Source organism: Thunnus albacares, chromosome 2 (genome assembly GCF_914725855.1).
Source record: "Thunnus albacares chromosome 2, fThuAlb1.1, whole genome shotgun sequence".
In the NCBI taxonomy this organism is placed as follows: Eukaryota; Metazoa; Chordata; class Actinopteri; order Scombriformes; family Scombridae; genus Thunnus; species Thunnus albacares.
In genome coordinates this window covers 8,749,048-8,767,249 of record NC_058107.1, presented here as the reverse complement: position 1 = coordinate 8,767,249, position 18,202 = coordinate 8,749,048, and the positions used below count along the sequence as shown (strand labels likewise).

General features: G+C 38.9%; 2 protein-coding genes across 2 annotated transcripts in view; both read left to right on the top strand.

The window, feature by feature from the left end:
- Positions 1–2,705: 2,705 nt before the first annotated feature.
- ap3m2 (adaptor related protein complex 3 subunit mu 2) lies at positions 2,706–14,073 on the top strand. The gene is made up of 9 exons (XM_044364778.1): positions 2,706–2,827; positions 4,738–5,015; positions 5,224–5,395; positions 6,708–6,845; positions 6,998–7,083; positions 7,498–7,631; positions 7,881–8,088; positions 8,339–8,483; positions 12,213–14,073. The coding sequence occupies exons 2-9, from the start codon at positions 4,743–4,745 to the stop codon at positions 12,311–12,313; spliced, it is 1,257 nt and encodes a 418-aa protein (XP_044220713.1). The 5' UTR covers positions 2,706–2,827; positions 4,738–4,742; the 3' UTR covers positions 12,314–14,073.
- A 1,515-nt stretch (positions 14,074–15,588) lies between these two features.
- tet3 (tet methylcytosine dioxygenase 3) overlaps positions 15,589–18,202 on the top strand; it is a 46,772-nt gene continuing 44,158 nt past the window's right edge. Inside the window, exon 1 of the mRNA XM_044364775.1 lies at positions 15,589–15,806. The gene's annotated coding sequence lies outside the window, so the exon portion shown is untranslated. The remainder of the gene's footprint in view (positions 15,807–18,202) is intronic.

Genomic DNA, 18,202 nt, shown 5'->3' with positions numbered 1-18,202 from the left:
TTCATCCATGCTAGGCACTCAAAATCATATCTTGGCTTCTGCCATTTTGATGTTGAATCCCGTTTCTTAGAATCTGTCTCTTGTGAGTCCCTAAACTTTATGAAAGTGCAATTCTAAATCATTGTAAAACCTCTTTGATGTTTTAATTGTCAACCAGTCTGAATTATACTCCAAATATTTCACATAATGTTCAGTACAACATGCCAATGTTGCAACCTAAGTTCAGGACTAATTGCAACAACATAGCCTAAAAGAGAAGATAAATAATGCCAGTTGGTGCGAATGCATAGTCCAAATCACCATACACACTTCAAAAGCATTAAACTACACTGGACAATTCAGGCTCCTTCACTACCAGTGAGGATGTCTCATACCTGAGCTGCTGTATTGATGAAAAGCTTTCTCTGGGTGACACTCATTATGATGTGTAGTAAGTAGATCAGGGGATGACCAACCGTTTTATTTTAAGGAAGTCTTTTCCACAAGGCTTAATACCACTATGAATGAATTGATTGAGTTTTACTCCATATTCACCACACATTGATATTGAACTTTCAGGCATCACATGCAGTCACTACATGTCACTGCAGTACATGAGCAAGTCATGTCAAAATCTGTCAAAATCATCTTCAACAAAATCCAAATCTGCAGACTTTACCACCTTCCGTTTTGCTGGATTGTGAATGAAAGGGACTTGTTTCAGTGTAATATCTCAAACTCCCACAAGAGTCACATTTATCTAACCTACGCAATGTGAAACCCAGTCATCCATTCACTGATGTCAGTACAGTTGGTGAACACCTCTTAATTGAACCACTATACTGAATCCTCTAAACATTTCACCTAAAATACATTGTGAAAACAAAAAAAGAACATCATATGATCGCTCAGTCACTGACCCTGACTCCCAGTCTCATGTTTCCATCTTGTATAATTTAACTTGCTGTAAAAGGGAAAAATGCTGACTGGGTGAGTGCATTTAAAAGTGACCTCTTTGTGTCACATCAGCAATATGCATATTAACAACCTGTGCTGATAAGTAGCACTACAATCAGCTTCACTACACTGTATTGTGCATAGCATTTTCAGACTTACAACCAGTCACCAGAGTGCACCGTGAAACTCTATGATCATACCAGACGGATACGTCTATTAACTGTCTGTTGTCTCTTGCCTTTTTCTGTTCCACTAACATTCACTGTAAGGGTTTAACCGGATGACACTGAGGGTAAGATTTCTCCTGACTTCATTGTTTACATATGTGTTGAAACTTTGTCTTAAGGGTGTGGACTGCACTTGAAAAGGTTACTCCCAGACCTTAGAGACTCTGAGACAAGTTATTCATTGTGCACCTAGTTTACATAACCTGCTTGTGAGTGAAATAGGCCTCTACTGGTTAATGGTTTTGCAGTTTTTTAATCACTTTTTTTTTTTTTTTAAGAATAGAAGGCCTACATGTATTTTGCATCTTTGTATTGTGCTTTTGTTTTTGGTCCAAATAACATTTGGTCATTTTTACACAACAGTTACTAAAGTGGTTAGCAAGAAAAATGCTACACATATGTAATTTTATTATTCATATTTAGGTATGATGTACTTACTGTAATCAAACTGGACTTTACATTTCACATCCCTCGTTTAATCCCTGCACTTGCACTTTCATGTATTTCATCAAACTGGACTTAACATTGTACATTGCATTCAACCTCCACCATTACATAATTTTATAATCTATTGCACATGTCACATTTAAGTTTTGCATTTGTCAACTTCATATATTTCATACACTTCATTGCTTGGTCTGTAGTGAGTCCATATTTCCTTTGTACAGTCAATTTCATTTCAAGTTTTATATCCCATTTCAAAACAATTACTATTCCATTCCGTGAATAGATTTTTTATATATAGTATTATATATAGTTTATTTCATTATTACCTCACTCTTGTTATATTTTTATTCTTCTGTGTTGCGTTTGTGGGAGCAAACGCCAAGACACATTCTGGTATTCTTGGATACTTGGCTAATAAACAGATTCTGATTCTGATGCCAACATCTTCAGATTGATCCACAGAATCAGCAGCCTCTCTCTCTTGGTATTAGCCTACATGCATTTTGCATCTATGTGCTGTGCTTTTGTTATTTTTACACAACAGTTACTAAAGTGGCTAACAAGAAAAATGCTACACATATGTAATTTTATTAATTATATTTAAGTATGATGCCAACATCTTCAGATTCATCCACAGTATCGGTTGCCTCTCTCTGAATATTTGTACAATCTTCATGTTTGCCTGTGGTATTTAATTACAATTTCTTATTTTGGAAAGATTTTTTTTTTAAAAAAAAAGTAGAGTTGGTGTTATATTACAAAATGAGGAGTCTAATGAATTGTATGCTGCAAACTGATTTTGAATGCTTAGACTGCTATTAGACTGCTCTCATATATAAATCACCTCTCCTGTGTGTGTTTGCTGTGAATGAAGAGGAAGCCCACAAGATGAAATCTGATACTAGAAACAAAATGTCAGACCAGCTAGCCCCTTAGGCCAATCATCGGACAGTTTTTACTGGTGTTTACTGAAGCTCTGCCTCCCTGCTCCAATCACAGCGAAGTCACGAGCACCAGCTTCCCTATTGTTAACCTATGACTCTACTGAGTAGGCGGGGTTTGTCTGTTTTCTCGGCTTCTGATTGGTCGGCTCTACTCATCTGTGCCTTCTCACATCAGGATCTGATCCACCTAACGGGAAGGAGCGACGGCTGCTTAATCTTTCATTGGGGAAAAAAGGGTGAAAAGGCGAGACGAAAACGCAACATTTGTCTTCGGTGAGTCCGTTTTAACTTATAACTGTCTCATATATGACAAAAAGTAGGTTTTAATAAGAAAAAAACATCGTTATTTTGTATGTATTTTCATTCCTGCACCGGGTGACACGGCTTTTCCTCTGTCATGAGACTGAGAGGCAGCAGGATGGACTGATGTAGCATCTTTTTATTGCACTTTATGGAGATGGAGGCCTTCAACTGCTATGCGATATAGCTAGCTACTAGCAAGTTGGTTAACATAAAACGTGTTAACACGGTAATAATTATATGTAGCTGCAGTTTCCGCAGGGTCCCGTAGCTTTGAGTTGTAGTCGTTATATCCAGGCCGAACTCGATAGCTTTGCCGCATATTTAATGAATATTCCGGTGTCATCTTTCTCAGCCACCGCAAGTTAGCTAAAGAGGACTGAAGTAATATTGCCTGTTGAGTTGTTGCTCAGAGTAGCACAAATGTCCACCACCACAACTATTCCTCGTCACCATTTAAAGATTCCCTCCAGAAATTTTGTATATAAAATACTCTCCTTTGAATAATAATTTGTGTCTGATATGGTTTTTCCGCAAAAACAAAAGTTAAACTATCTCCCTTGAAATTACATATCTTCCTTCTTCCTCATTAAAAAATCCAGTATCTATAAATATGTAAATATATTTAATTTCAAAAGTTTAACAGCAGGACACAAGATGTCTCCTACTTCACTGTAAAGTTCATTCTCAGTGTTTGTGCACTGGAGGCTTCAAGTTTCCACATCACACTAAGTTTAATATTAGACTTTTAGTTTGGATTGGCTTCCAAACTATATGTGATGTCACCAATCATGCTTGTAGGTCCAGCACTTATAAATTTGATTTTCAATGAGCACAGAGAAACTTTCCACTTTCAGCAGATGAATGTGAAAACAAACTCTGCACATACATCATTCTGCACAGAGAAGCTCAAACATTCAACTGTAGGAAGAAAACATCTTAAAGTGGAGGACTTTAATAATGATGTGTAGGCCAAACACCACTTAGATAAATATGAGTTTTATGTTGACACATTTACGTAGACACACAATAATGAGTGTTTCATTGGAGCCATTTCTTCACATGTTTGTACATATTGTTGTTTTATTTCATATTGTAAACTAGATTTTTGATTGTGAATGGCGTCTGTGTGTTTAATGGGCAAGGAGGATTCAGACTGAGAAAGCATGTGGAACATTAGCTTCACGTATAGACTTGTGGAGGAAAAGAAATACAAGGCTGCAGCAATTATTGCTTTGCTCTTTGGCACATTATTTAAAAAACTGCGCATTTACATTGTATCTACATGATTAAGATAAACATAGTTAAGATGTTCAACCGCATTCTCTAATACAGAGGTATGCACATTGTATGACCAGTCTTTGTGAATTATCCAGAGCGTGAAACTGTCTTTTATCCACCAAGAAATGTGTCATGTGAGGGGAGAGGGGGCGGTCTGTTCAACAGCCCACTAGTAGACATAGATAGAGTAGCATGGTATGGAGTTATTGGAGGCTTTTTGTTCTAACACTTCATAAAGGTGAGGCCAAGTTGAGTTGGAGTTCATTCATTCATTCATTGAATTATTACTTTCCACACATTGTGTACAATTCAGGCAACAAGTCAGTAATTACTTTATTCTTGATTCGTAATTAGAAGCTAAACATTTAGTATATATTCAGTTATATTCAATGAATTGTTGTTTACGTCTCATAATAGCAGTGAACACAGAAAAAAAGTGATTGCATCAAGTTTTTTTGCTTGAAACATCAAGTAATTACATATTATTATGTCATATGTGCAGGTACAATTTGAATTGAAGCAACCTTTCTTATAGTTGATTAAAAATCCAAAACCTCTAAATTTAAATGCGTTGGTTTTCTCTTTTTATCTTTTGCCTTTAGCCAAAATGATCCACAGCTTGTTCCTAGTTAACGCCTCAGGGGACATTTTCCTGGAGAAGCACTGGAAGAGTGTGGTCAGCCGCTCTGTGTGTGACTACTTCTTCGAGGCCCAGGAGCGTGCCACCGAGCCGGAGAACGTCCCACCAGTGATCCCCACGCCACACCACTACCTTATCAGTGTGCTCAGGCACCGCATCTACTTTGTGGCTGTCATCCAGAGCGAGGTGCCGCCGCTCTTTGTCATCGAGTTTCTGCACAGAGTCGTCGACACATTCCAGGTCCTCCTATGTCTTCTCATATACTTGCTTCCTTGCATTTTCACAGCCCACTGTCAGATTGATGAAATGTTAATGCTGTGGTCTCTGGTTTGAGTGTACATCCTCTGTTCTCGTCTTGGTTTTCTTCCTTGTTCCCTTCTCAGTCCTCTTTTTGAGACTTGTGTCTGATTTACAACGTGCTTATACTGCTTGTGTTCTTTGTTATCAGGACTATTTTGGGGTGTGTACAGAGGCTGCCATCAAGGACAATGTTGTAGTGGTCTATGAACTATTGGAGGAAATGCTGGACAACGGCTTTCCCCTGGCCACAGAGTCCAACATCCTTAAAGAGCTCATCAAGCCCCCCACCATCCTTCGCACAATGGTCAACACCATCACAGGTACAATACACTGACATGTTTCAAAATACATCAGACACTTTGGCTATTTATTAGGCATTAGATGTTTAGAAAATGTTGTCAGGCCATGATAATCATATTAGATACAATCCATCACAATGTGTTGGACACATCAGTCGAGGTTATTTGTGCGTAAAACATGAGGGGAGCCATTAACACTTCAGTCACTAAAGATTGAACAGTTACCAAATTAAACCTGCAGTTAACATATAAATGAATGTCTGTTACATTCAAGCCCTTGCCAAACGAGTTCACACAATGCTGATTAAACCTATCAGCGCCAGATAAATCACAGTATGCAGTTTTTAAATCTCATGTTGGGGGTGACGTTCCTGCTCTGGCCGTTAATTGTGTGGCTCTTCTAGACTTTCCAAATGTTATGAGACTAAATGGATCAAATTCTGATAATCAAACGAGTCATTTTATGGGGATTGTATGACGCTCACATTAATTAATCCACCGTTTTACAGCTGCAACAGTTTGACTGACCATCCGGCATACTGGGACTGTCAAAAAGTGGATCAGTGGACTGTCAAAAAATAAATTTTTGGGCCGGTGGACCGTCAAAACATATCTGTTTTAACCGGCTCTCTCTGTGTGCCTGTCATTTGGGGTGTGCTTGAGAGCGTGCTGCATGCCTGTGTCTGGCAGTATTCAGACCAAATCAGGCGTTGTGGTGCACCACTGCAGGGTTGAGCGGAGGTGTGTAGAGCGTGCGGTTGTGTTTGTGCTCTTGAATGTAACCGCTGTGAAACAATCACAAAATAACATTTAATTGATCTGATTCACCGACTTTCTCTTTACCACTATTCCCTCTCTTCATTCACTCTCTAGCTCACTCGCTGGTGCTCTCAGCTCTCTCTCTCTCTCCCCCTCTCTTTTTCTCTCATCTTTTTTAAAATGAGTTGGGAAGCCAACAGAAAAGTCTAACTTTACTTTCAACATTATCAAACAAAGAGAAATGTCCTCCCCTCGTCCTAGTAACGTCTTTGTACTCAGGCAATCATAGCCGAGCGCTCCCCTTTACTCTCACTGCCAGAAGGGGGAGACAAAAGTCCCGCACTCCAGCTTTCAGTTATGCTTTTATTCATGCCATGCTGTGGTTATGGTGTTGAGGTTCCAAGCTTTTAGGTTTGCATCAGCCTTTTATATGCAAAATGAGTTAATTATAATGTCACTTGTTGGGAAAGAGTATTCTTGAGTTATCAATTTTACATTGCCTGTTGTCAATATGATGCACTGTGTATATACTTTAGAGACAAATCTCATTCCATTTGGCTCATGTCTGTACCAGGCAGCACCAACGTGGGCGAACAGCTGCCTACAGGCCAGCTGTCAGTGGTGCCATGGCGACGCACTGGAGTCAAATACACCAACAATGAAGCCTATTTTGACGTGGTGGAGGAGATCGATGCTATCATTGATAAATCAGGTACTGTTCTTAGTCTGCACTCATTATTTAGACATAGGCAGTCTGACTTTGTTAGAAATTGAAAGTCAGCATAAAATATCAATTTTACTCCAAAAATAACAGCATCTACCTCAAAAATTAATTTTGGTGAAACCCTTGTTGGTTCTCCTCAGGCTCCACTATTACAGCAGAAATCCAAGGAGTTATTGATGCCTGTGTAAAACTGACCGGCATGCCCGACCTCACTCTGTCATTTATGGTAAGGTTACAGACTGTTTTTCAACACTTTAAAGCATCTTGTGGATTTAAGCTCTCAATGGAACTACATTATCAATCTAGTACAGAACATTAGCAAATTGTATATACATGATTACAAGTCAGCCTAACCCAAAACTCTAACCTAGAGTTAACAAAACCATTTTATATAGAGAAGCTTAAGAATTATGTTTATGAGACTTGATTGAAATAATTTTATCCACTGTGCTCAGATATCACCTGAATGGAGAAACTCAAAAAAAGTTTTTTTTCTATCAGTGTCATAACTCTAATAAATATATATATATAATAAAATAGTTTAAAGAGCTGGTAACACAAAGAGCAATGGCATGATGAGTAAGCACATTTTGTTTGACTCACCCCCCAACCAAATTTTCCATTTTCCTCCCTCTCCCAGAATCCACGGCTGCTGGATGATGTCAGCTTCCACCCGTGTGTTCGGTTCAAGCGCTGGGAGGCTGAGCGGATCCTCTCTTTCATCCCCCCTGATGGAAACTTCCGGTTGCTCTCGTATCACGTCAGCTCTCAGAAGTAAGTATTTTTCATTCTAGCTCTGTTCATGTCACACTGTGACAAAGCCACATAAAGATGAAACAGCCTTCATTATGTTAAATTGTGTCCTCTGTACAGTAGTTGCCAACATATCTGTATTGTGCGAAAGATTTGTTCTGTGGTGATGTTCCTGTGGGAGAAAACAGAATCATGAAAAACATCCTCAGCTAAGTCCAGTGGCTTGTATGACTCTGACTCAGGTTGTGTATTGTCCTGCTTCTTCTCTAGCCTGGTAGCTATCCCAGTGTACGTCAAGCACAACATCACCTTCCGTGAGGGAAGCTCCCAGGGACGTTTTGACTTGACCCTGGGCCCTAAACAGACCATGGGCAAGGCTGTGGAGTCAGTCCTGGTCAGCAGCCAGCTGCCCCGGGGAGTGCTCAACGCCAACCTCAACCCCTCCCAGGGAACATACACCTTTGACCCAGTCACAAAGGTACTTAAAAAATGTGTCCGTGTGTGTCTGTGCGCCTAAAAGAAGGGAGGAATACATAAATATAAGAATGAAAAGTGATGGTTAGAGGTAAGCTTTGTTACACAGAAGCTGCAGGACTCCAAACTGACACCAATCTCCCGTAGGAGCTTGCTTTTATTCAGGATGCCATAGTGTAATATAAGGTGTGACATTTTTCCCAACTGGTAATGATCTCACATTTGCATTTTGATGTGATGTGTGTTTTGGCCAGTTGTTGTCATGGGATGTTGGGAAGATCAACCCCCAGAAGCTTCCCAGTCTGAAAGGCACCATGAGTCTGCAAGCCGGGGCCTCCAAACCTGACGAGAACCCCACCATCAACATCCAGTTCAAGATCCAACAGATGGCCATCTCAGGTACACACACACACACACACACCACATCATCACCACTTAACCTCACAAGGTTCTTTCTTAAAGAACAGTTTTAGTGGTTTAAATTCTGTCAAACTGCAGCTGGTGTGCGTTCCTGCTTAGACCTCGGGTCATCTTCTATCATTAACTAATATATGCCATTTCCTCTTTTTAATTCGACCTCAACCTCCATACATAACAGCAGCTTTCATCACGTAGCCTGCTCAGCTGATAACCACCTGACAGTCTCATTGTGTCAGCACAGCAACACATCAGCCATTAGATGGCGCCAAATGCCATAAATTCACATCCTCACATGACATCAGAGAGATAATTTCAGGATATTCTGTGGTAGAATTGTTACATTTTGATAAACATAATTGTACTTTTTAGATTGTTGACTTGTTGATTGCATTTTACATATATTATTATACCATTTGCTGTTGATGATGATCTTCAACTTTAGAAAAATGTGGCTTAGTTAGCAGTAACATTGTGTAGCATGCAGTTATACAGGATCTTCTGGATCTAATGGGTCTGTGTACCCACTGTCCAAAGCTGTGTTCAACTTGTTTGATAACAGGATAAACAAATATACAATCCATCAGACACTTACAAAACCACTTATTTTTTGGCTTTTATTGTTATATCTATATGATCTGCCCCTACCACATCTCTACAAACACATTGTCATTGGCTGTGCGTGCTATAGCCTAGATAGATAGATAGAAACTAGGACCCTTAGAGACACTGACAGACTGACTCACCTTTCTGTATATCCCTGCTTCTGCTGAGTTATTGTTATCCTCCTCACAGTGATTTATGCTGCTTCAGTTAAAATAGGCTATTTAAAAAAAATCTAAGTAAACTGCTGCAATGTCAGAATAGTCTATATCGCATACAACAATAAAATCAGAAATTCGCTGTCAGTGCTCGTGTGATAATAGAGAAGACATCATGCCTAGGCTATGTGATGACGCAGTAAATGGAGCAGGGGTTGCCTCCTTCCCTGCTCAGAGATTTGCAGAGATGTGGGTGAAAGAGGAGTCGTATTTTCGTAGAGGTGCAACGACCAGTGCAAGCAGCCCTCTGACTGTTTGGTATTTTCCTGACATTGAAACTTGCTGTGTGCGTCTGTGTGGTATTTTGGTGACCAGCGCAGAGAGCATGGTGTACAGGTGGGAGGTTCTTTCAAATGAAGCAGTGCAAAGACAGTTGTCGTATTTTGGTTGAAATTTGGTCCTAGATGTTGCCCTGAAAACAGAGGTTCACATCTGTTTCTGGCGCAACGTCAATTGGCTGCTGCTTCGGTGATTTTATGAACAGGATCAAACTAAATACTTGCCGCAAACATGCTACAATAATGGAGTAATGCTAAATCATAAATAATTTATTTCAATGAAACACTTTCCAACCAAAATCAGCACAGAAAAAAAAAACCGTTAAATGTGGTTAAAGCAGGAAAGTCAGTAAATCAGTCTGCATTGATTTATAAATGAATGTGTGTGATTCTTACTGTGTCTGCTGACCACAGCTGTTTATACTGTATACTGCTTCTCCCTCAGTTCATTAAATCCCTGCAGCATCTGAAGGCAGCAGGACTGATATGTTGATAGTTGACTCTGATTAGAGAAGTGCTGCGCCAGAGTGTATCAGGCTGCTACAGAATAACCACACACACCTCTACACACATCAGACTGGTCAGTTAGAACTTGATATGCAGCCTCTTTTCCAACTTTCTTTTTAGCAAAAGTAGTGTCTCATTTTATTCTTGAAACACATTGCAGTGTAAACACTGTGGTATAACATTACTACTGAACTATGAGACCATTTACGAAGTAAGACGCATCAGAATTATGGCTGAAATAGCGTCTGTCTGATGTAATCACATAAATGGTTTCACCAAATTCATTTCTTTTTTTTTCTTTTTTATTTCTATCATTATATATATATATATATATATATATATATATATATATATATAATATTAGGCTAATTGACTTGTGAAAAAACCTATACATCTATCTTTAGCTTCAGATTCGTGGTGATGTGTGTTTGTTCGTGTTCATGTGTTCATTGACGCTCTGAACCATCCACACATTTCCTGAAGAAAAGCTTTCTGTTTGTTGAGCTGTCGTTATCACGTTTCACTGTGATTGGATCAGCTGTTTCAGAGCTATGAGAGCAGAGATGTGAATGGCTGAGAGAGTATTTTATAACCACACCCGATCTATATTCTCCTTCATCCAGCCTTTTTGTACTTTGCGTTGTTGCACATACATGAACTAAAATAGCAGGTGCGCATGGAGACACCCACACGTGCTTGTTGTTGCACTTGTGCAGTTAAATTAGGGCCCTAAGTATATTGATACGTCTGGCCAAGTGGCGCGATCCACGCTATTGAAAGGAGCGTTGAGGGATTTAATTCTGGCGTGTGAAATGATCATTTAACCTTTTGATTTGTTGTATATGATCACATCTCCTATGTGGACAAGGCACGAACTTCACATCACATTGCTGAGAGTGAAAGTATTGCACTAATTGAAGAATTAAATTTTTAAAAATGTATTAAGATATTCCTGCAAATTCAGTGGTCAACTTCAAGTTTCGTAATTGTTTTATTAAAGTTTGTAATTATGTTATAAATGTTACTGTAACAGCTGCAAGAAATAGCCCAATAGGCTCCGTAGTCTATATGGGCCCACTGTGGTTGTGATTTATTTTCATGAATAAAAACGTTTCAAAAACATCCCCCCTCTGATTTTTTTCACAAATCCATCCATCCAATAGCAAGCACAGCCAATGACAATGTTTTTGTAGGCATGCAGTAGAGGCAGATAATGTAGATATAACAATAAAAGTTTTGGTTTAATTTCTATTCCAACTGCTGATTTAAAGACGAAAACAGGACAAGCATGTGGATATCTGTTTTTTGTTGTTTTTTTTAATTCACATGAAATAGGAAAAAACAAATAATGCATTGTATATTTGTTTATTTATATTTGTTTATTTGTTATCAAACAAGTTGAACACAGCTTTGGACGACGAATCGATCAGGCCCAGTTTGTGCGTCTCATTACATTTGAGTTAGTTAAAGCACAAAAATTTTGTCTGCAAGATAAAAAAAGCTCTTAAATCCCTTTCTCTGTATTTCCTGTCCAAGCAGCCTGAATGTTCTGTTTTTGTAAAACTTTTCTATGAAAATATCAAATAAAGGAAAGAAATATCAATAGTTATACTAATATAACTGATATTATTATTTTTCTTTGGTTCACATTGTACAGATTTATTAAGGAGATACTATGTGTCATTTCTGGCTACCATCTTTGTTTGGTAGAGGCACAACTTGGGAAACACAAACACACACACACAAAAAGATCATGCATCCGGATTATTAGAATCTTTGAGGATTCTGGAAATACCTTTTGAAAGGTCGACAGGTCAACACTTTTAGGAAAATCAGATGCTTAACACTGTAGCTTGAATGAAATAGTCGTACATGAGAGGCACAGACTGGGCTGTGATCAGCACTGACAGGTTATATTGAGTGAGGTAGTGTAGAAACCTTATGTAACTAACCAAATATTTCTGGAAGGTCCTTAAACCCATCAACAACCCCCACTGTGATTCACCAACAATCCTCAAACATTCAAGTCAGATTTTTGATTCTCATGCTTGTTCAAATCAGATTGTGTGTATTGATAAATTATCGGTAATTGTGTCCTTCAACAGGGCTGAAGGTGAACCGGCTGGACATGTACGGTGAGAAGTATAAACCTTTCAAAGGCATCAAGTACATGACCAAGGCTGGCAAGTTCCAGGTCCGGACATAAAGACTACTGCTCTGTGACAACCGGACCAAGCCACCATGAGACTGAGGGGTGATGAGACGGGGTGAAGGGGAGTTGGTACATTCCCTGTGTATATGCATTTAAGGATTGACCTACACAAATTGCAAGGCTCCTTGTAGCAGTTAAGAACGGACCATTGCACATAGAAACCTCAGTTGAAGTAACAGCATCAAATATCCAGTAAACAGGTTACAGCTTTGACTAAGTGCAGAGTTTGAACCAAGAACATGTCCATATCTGTCCAAACTAAACCTGGAACAAACCCACCCGAGCCCAATATTGCTCATATATGTACATGCAGTATTTCCAATGATATACAGCATTAACAGCATCTTTACTGATAATTTAAGCCCAGCAGCTACCAGAGAAATTCATGCCAATTTGAAATCTTTGAGGCTCCATCACGTTCAGGCATACAAACCAACAGGCCACAGTCTGATGCTGTACTGTTTCATCCTTAGGTGTAAGCTTTGAAACTGATTTGTCCACCACCTTTCCAAGCAGTATTTTATCATCTGTGGTATGTTTGTCTTGATAGATATGTGCTGGTGACTGTTATTTACACTCCAAACAAGAGACATCGGACCAATATTCTATCAAAGTAGAGTTCCCCCTATAATAAATTGTGATAGCATGAGCTGTATAGTATGAAAGAAATTCAGTGTTTTCACACATCAAAGGAGCTCTGCAAGATGTAATTGATGCACCAAACTGAAACTAAAGTCCAGAAAAGGAACATAGAATAACTCACTGCATTTTTTTTTTTTATCCTCCTTTTCCTCTCCTGTTTAGATTCTCTTCTCCAGCGTTTATGTGTTTTCTGTTTGCATTCCAGTCCGTTCTATTCTTGTGCTCCTCTTTTCTCATTGCAATCAGTTTTTGTCTGCAGCACTGGAGTCAGCACACTGACATTTGAGAATGTGACACTGAAGCCGTCCTCAATCATGCACTTTCACATCTGCTGGTACTAACATCTACATGCAAGTGAGACAGGTGTAGAGTTACAGAAGCTGTGCAGGCTATTTATTACCATGAAAGTTTCTGGGAAGAGTTTCAAGTACACATTTGCCTTTTTAGTCAACTTAAATTATTATTTATTAAACAAAATAGATTATTTGATATTGCTGAAGTGTAATGTCTTGTCTACACTGTTTCCCATTCCTGTGTACTCTCATTACATTTTTGAAAGCTTTAACTCTACGTAAGGTTGTCATTTAACCATATTATATGGGCAATCCTTAGCAGGTTTTGTTTTCATCATACAGAAACATGTGGCCATAAATATATTTTGCTCCTGCGTCAGTGTGTTACTTAACACTGATCCAAATGATTTGCTCGGTTCATCACAACACTTCACAACAGGCAGAGAAACTGCGTAACATACATCTTAATATCTATTTGCATACATCATGTAAACATAACATTATGAATGTCACCATGGCAACTGAGCTGGAAAGCTAATGTGATACATACATGTCTCTGGGTCTCTGCTGAAATCAGCCCACCATCATACTCAGGCCTACAGTTGCCATAGAGGCTCATGGTTGTTATGAATAGAATGTGGGGAAGAAAAGAAAGATGTGAAACTGTAATGTGGTGTAATGGCCAGAAGAAGGTACCTCAGAGGACAAAACAGAAGGTTTGCATTTTGTGTTTACAGCATTTTGTTTGTGTTTGTTAAACAGCCTCCAATGGAGTGTTCTAATGGTGTAAAAAATAAAGATTTGATGTGTTATAACCGAGTGATAACACTAATTACTGAACAGGTATTCCACTGTGAATTGAAATATTATGTTACCAATCATAAGGCTCTTTGGAAATGATTATATCTGTCAGTTTCAAAGTCTGAGTCGAGGCCAAAGACTATTTAAACCAATTTTGAAGCTACACTGGCGATGAATATTCATAAAATTCAAGATGCAAAGACTTTATCATCATACACACGGAGCAACAGGCTTCACTACATGATGAAATTCTTATTTTGCAGTCAGTGTGTATTTATGAAATGTTTCAGACATCATCTATAGTCCAGTGTATTCATATTGTGAGCCTAATAATGTCTAATATGTTATCAAGAATTAATGTAAATGTATGTGGAACTGAATGTAATGATGGTGAGATGCTTTACAATGGATGAAGTACACTAACTGTTTCATGACAAAGAACCACAAATACAAGCATTGTGGGCTACAAATCCAAGATCTGAGAATTTAGATTTTATACAAAATGATCAATTTTTGTATTCTAAACCAGCAAATTATTATGACATGCAGGGACTCCTGGAAATCCTGGAAAACATGCTAATACACATCAATGGCTGATGAATGACAAGATATTGTCAGGTAAATGTGATTCAAATTTAATGCACATGACATAAAACTATCTTAGAGGGAAGTGGACAACTCATAAATACAATCTTTGGTATTATTTCTCCTAGATCCTTGCCCTCCAATATAATCTAATTAAAAAAACAAAAACATTTAGGCAGTACTCAACTCACTGTTGGATACGGCCAGAAATTACCCCAAAAACATTTATTATTGTTAGTGATGGTGAGATTGCCTTTTTTAAAAAATTATGATTAGATTATGATTAGACTTAGATTTAGACTTGAAGTTGGTAAATTACTAAAACATTTGATCATTTGTTTTGATCTCCAAAACAGAAGTCACAAGGATTATTTTGGACCTTAAAATGTGTAAATCATAAGGAGGTTTATGTGTGAGTGTGGACATCACATGGACACTATGGGCTGTTCTAATGTCCACAGACACTTGTGTCTACCAGTGTGGATCACAATACTGCCTTTTAACACTTTCTTGTGATAAAAGGCAGCTGAGATACCTGAACTCTGTCAGCTGGGGCCGCTGTCCAGCCGGGTGACAGGGCATCAGACCTTTAGGTCCTTATACTCATTCCCCTGCTGATGTCACAACATCTGGTTTAACATCACAGGAGTCTGTTGAAAACCCACTCTTTGGTATCAATTAAGATATGACTACAGCATTATTAGGGTCATATTAAATCATCCTATGACTTCAGAGGCATTACTTAAAACCCAGCAGCACCACTTTTAACCCTCACATCCCAGTTGTGTGATTTTTCACCCTCCCCTCCCCCCTTGCTCCAACTGGCGGGAGTCCACTCCATAATTTACTGATAACTTTAACCCCTCCAAAAGACACAACCCCGCCCTCCCCCACCCCCACCCTCCTCTCTCACCATCGACCAGACATCAACCAGCTTTAAGTCAAAGTTATGTCATTATAAGTTTTCCCTCCCTCTCCACTCTTGTGCAAGAGTATTTTCTAGGTATGCAAAGGTTTTCTTGGTTTTTTGTATATTACAACTTTTCTATGCTGTTGACGACTTTTGCTAGAGTTTTTTTTAGTTTTTAAACTTTTTTTAAAGACAAATTAAACGCCCAGAGTGAAGAAGAATATCGACGCATTTAAAGATCGATTCATCGCAGGTGGTAGGTTGTTTCTTCATTGTGAATGTTACTGTTGTTTCTCCTGTGTGCAGACATGGATGTTGTGCATAGTTGCCTTTAATGGCTTTTATGTATGTTTGCATGAATGTACTGATTTAAAACTTTCTGAACAGTACATAGTTATAAGAAAGTTATCCGACAGCTGAATGTTGCGTGGAGATATGGTGTCTAAGGATGCCACCATAAGGTATTTATCTCCGCCACACTGTTCGAGACTGACACGTGGATGTAGTAGCATTTTAAATCAGTGTGTGTATTCACACCCTGTGAAAGTGATGTATTTGTCACCCAAAGCAATTAGCTCACTCATAGCCCTAATGGATGTGTATTGAGTACAGTGTAGGGAGATAACAGGATTTATCTCAATGTAAATCTAAGGATGCCTGTTAGTTTTTATCTGATTCCTTTGATGTGTGTGGGCTTGTCGGGCTCCCCGCAGGGATAGAGGACAGTCGCGGAGTTCCCTGTCAGTGAGCACGTGGACGTACAGTAACACAACAGTAGCTTTTGACAGGACTGACCTTCCTGACTGGGCGCATACAAACAATGAAATTACCCCGAGACAGTAATGCTGTTGCAGATAGCATTGCCTAAGCACCTCGGCTGCTGAGTCTGGGTTTATCAACAAGCATTTATCTTCCCACAGGCTGGTGCAACTTAAACTAAATTTCCCTGCACTATTATCATTATCTGTTGTCAAATAACTGCCATCATAGTATTTCATTTAGCTAAGCGGAGGACTCCAGTAAAACCCACAGAGCATCACACTGCTCTTTTCTGTCATTTTAAGGTGTTACCTAATTATACTAACCCTAATATTTCCATTCAGGGTAATTTGTCATTAATGTCACCTGCACCTTTGCTTTAAATCTAGCGTGAAGTTACACTGTAAAGGCATGCTGTAATTCATGATTTTTGTCCGCGTGGCCGCGAGGGTCCGCGGTGGTCAAGTAGACAGGTCCAGTCTTTTCACAAAATAGTCCAAATCATAGGCTACCAACCACCATGGACCCCCGTTTGGCATGTTTGGTACCCTAAATTATACTTAACCTGTCCAAATGTAGTTAACCCTAGAGTTGAGACAACAGTGCTGTTCAGCTAAGGCTGGATAAACGGTAAAACACAGGCTATGTGTTCGCTAGCTAGCCGAGCTGCAAACAAGCTAAACTATTACGTTTAATTGAAGGCTCCGATAAATTTCAAAAGTTTGGGTAAAAAATTTAGTTGGCGTAACTACTTTGTTACATCCCAGTGTTTTTTTCCTTTTAAACCAGTGTCTTTTAATTACTTTACAAAGTTGCAGTTAAGTGTTAAACTGAATGTAACAAACATTAGCAACAAATTATTCTATTGCAATAGAACACAATTTGTGATTTTCCCGCCTCAGAAGGCGCAGCCATGTTTCTCTTTGTATCCATATCCATTTTAAAGACAATCTCACTGGGTTATGTAAGTTTAGTTAAAACTATACTAAAATAAATGAAAACACATATTTGATTGCAAATTGAATTTATGCGACTTTTACCTTCCATTTGTTTTGCTCATAATATCTCAAAAAAATATGTTCGGTCAGTGCAGGCTGTGAAACCAGGCAGCAGCAAAGAAACACTGAGTTTTCTCAGAACAATTCACTTCTTATTGACGGTTGACTGGAGCGTGTGACCACAAGACAAAGAGGACTGTCCCTGGCATCAACTTATCACCCCCCTCCTTTCATTCAGGAAGACTTAAGCCCCCGTCCATGTGGGGTCTGCTATTAAAACACAGTATCTTCTCAAACTGCTCACGTAGGCCTGTAGGGATATGAGCCAACTAGATGCACAGCACTGACAGCTGTGTTTGGGAAACCAGACAGTTACCAGACAGCAGTCTGAATAAACTCTAATGTAGGGTGAAGCATCTAGTATTATTCACATTAGACAGTCATTAAACTGTTGTTTTCAAAATTGTGCAGCAAGCCGCAATCTGATAAATTATTAATTGTTAGTTCATAAAACTGTTGCCTTAATAATATGGTGTGAAACTTTATAACATCTTGGCTTCATAATATATATACCTCATTGGGCTCACTATGTTTAACTAGCACCTCCTACAATATCATTTAAGCACAATGTCTTTTGGCCTGTTCTTGGTTGAACTCAACTGGCAGTGTAGCTGAGGAGATAGGTAGCCTCATGAAGGGTGTGCATGTGTAGGTGACATATTTAGAGAACTGGGAATACCAACAGTCCAGCTACTTCCAGCTTGTACTGTAAAATACTGTAGAATAATGGTATGTAAGTGTGTATTTGCTCAAGAAAGTGTAGACATAAAGACATTGGCAATCATACCTAAATGTTCAAATCCCTCACTGTAGACCCACAAAAGTGTAAAAATGT

Bases quoted from the DNA above. Each gene is read 5' to 3' on its own strand.
- ap3m2 (XM_044364778.1), top strand. From the start codon at position 4,743: ATGATCCACAGCTTGTTCCTAGTTAACGCCTCAGGGGACATTTTCCTG. The intron at 6,846-6,997 runs GTACTGTTCTTA...GGTTCTCCTCAG, and splicing joins TGCTATCATTGATAAATCAG to GCTCCACTATTACAGCAGAA. The intron at 7,084-7,497 runs GTAAGGTTACAG...TCCCTCTCCCAG, and splicing joins ACCTCACTCTGTCATTTATG to AATCCACGGCTGCTGGATGA.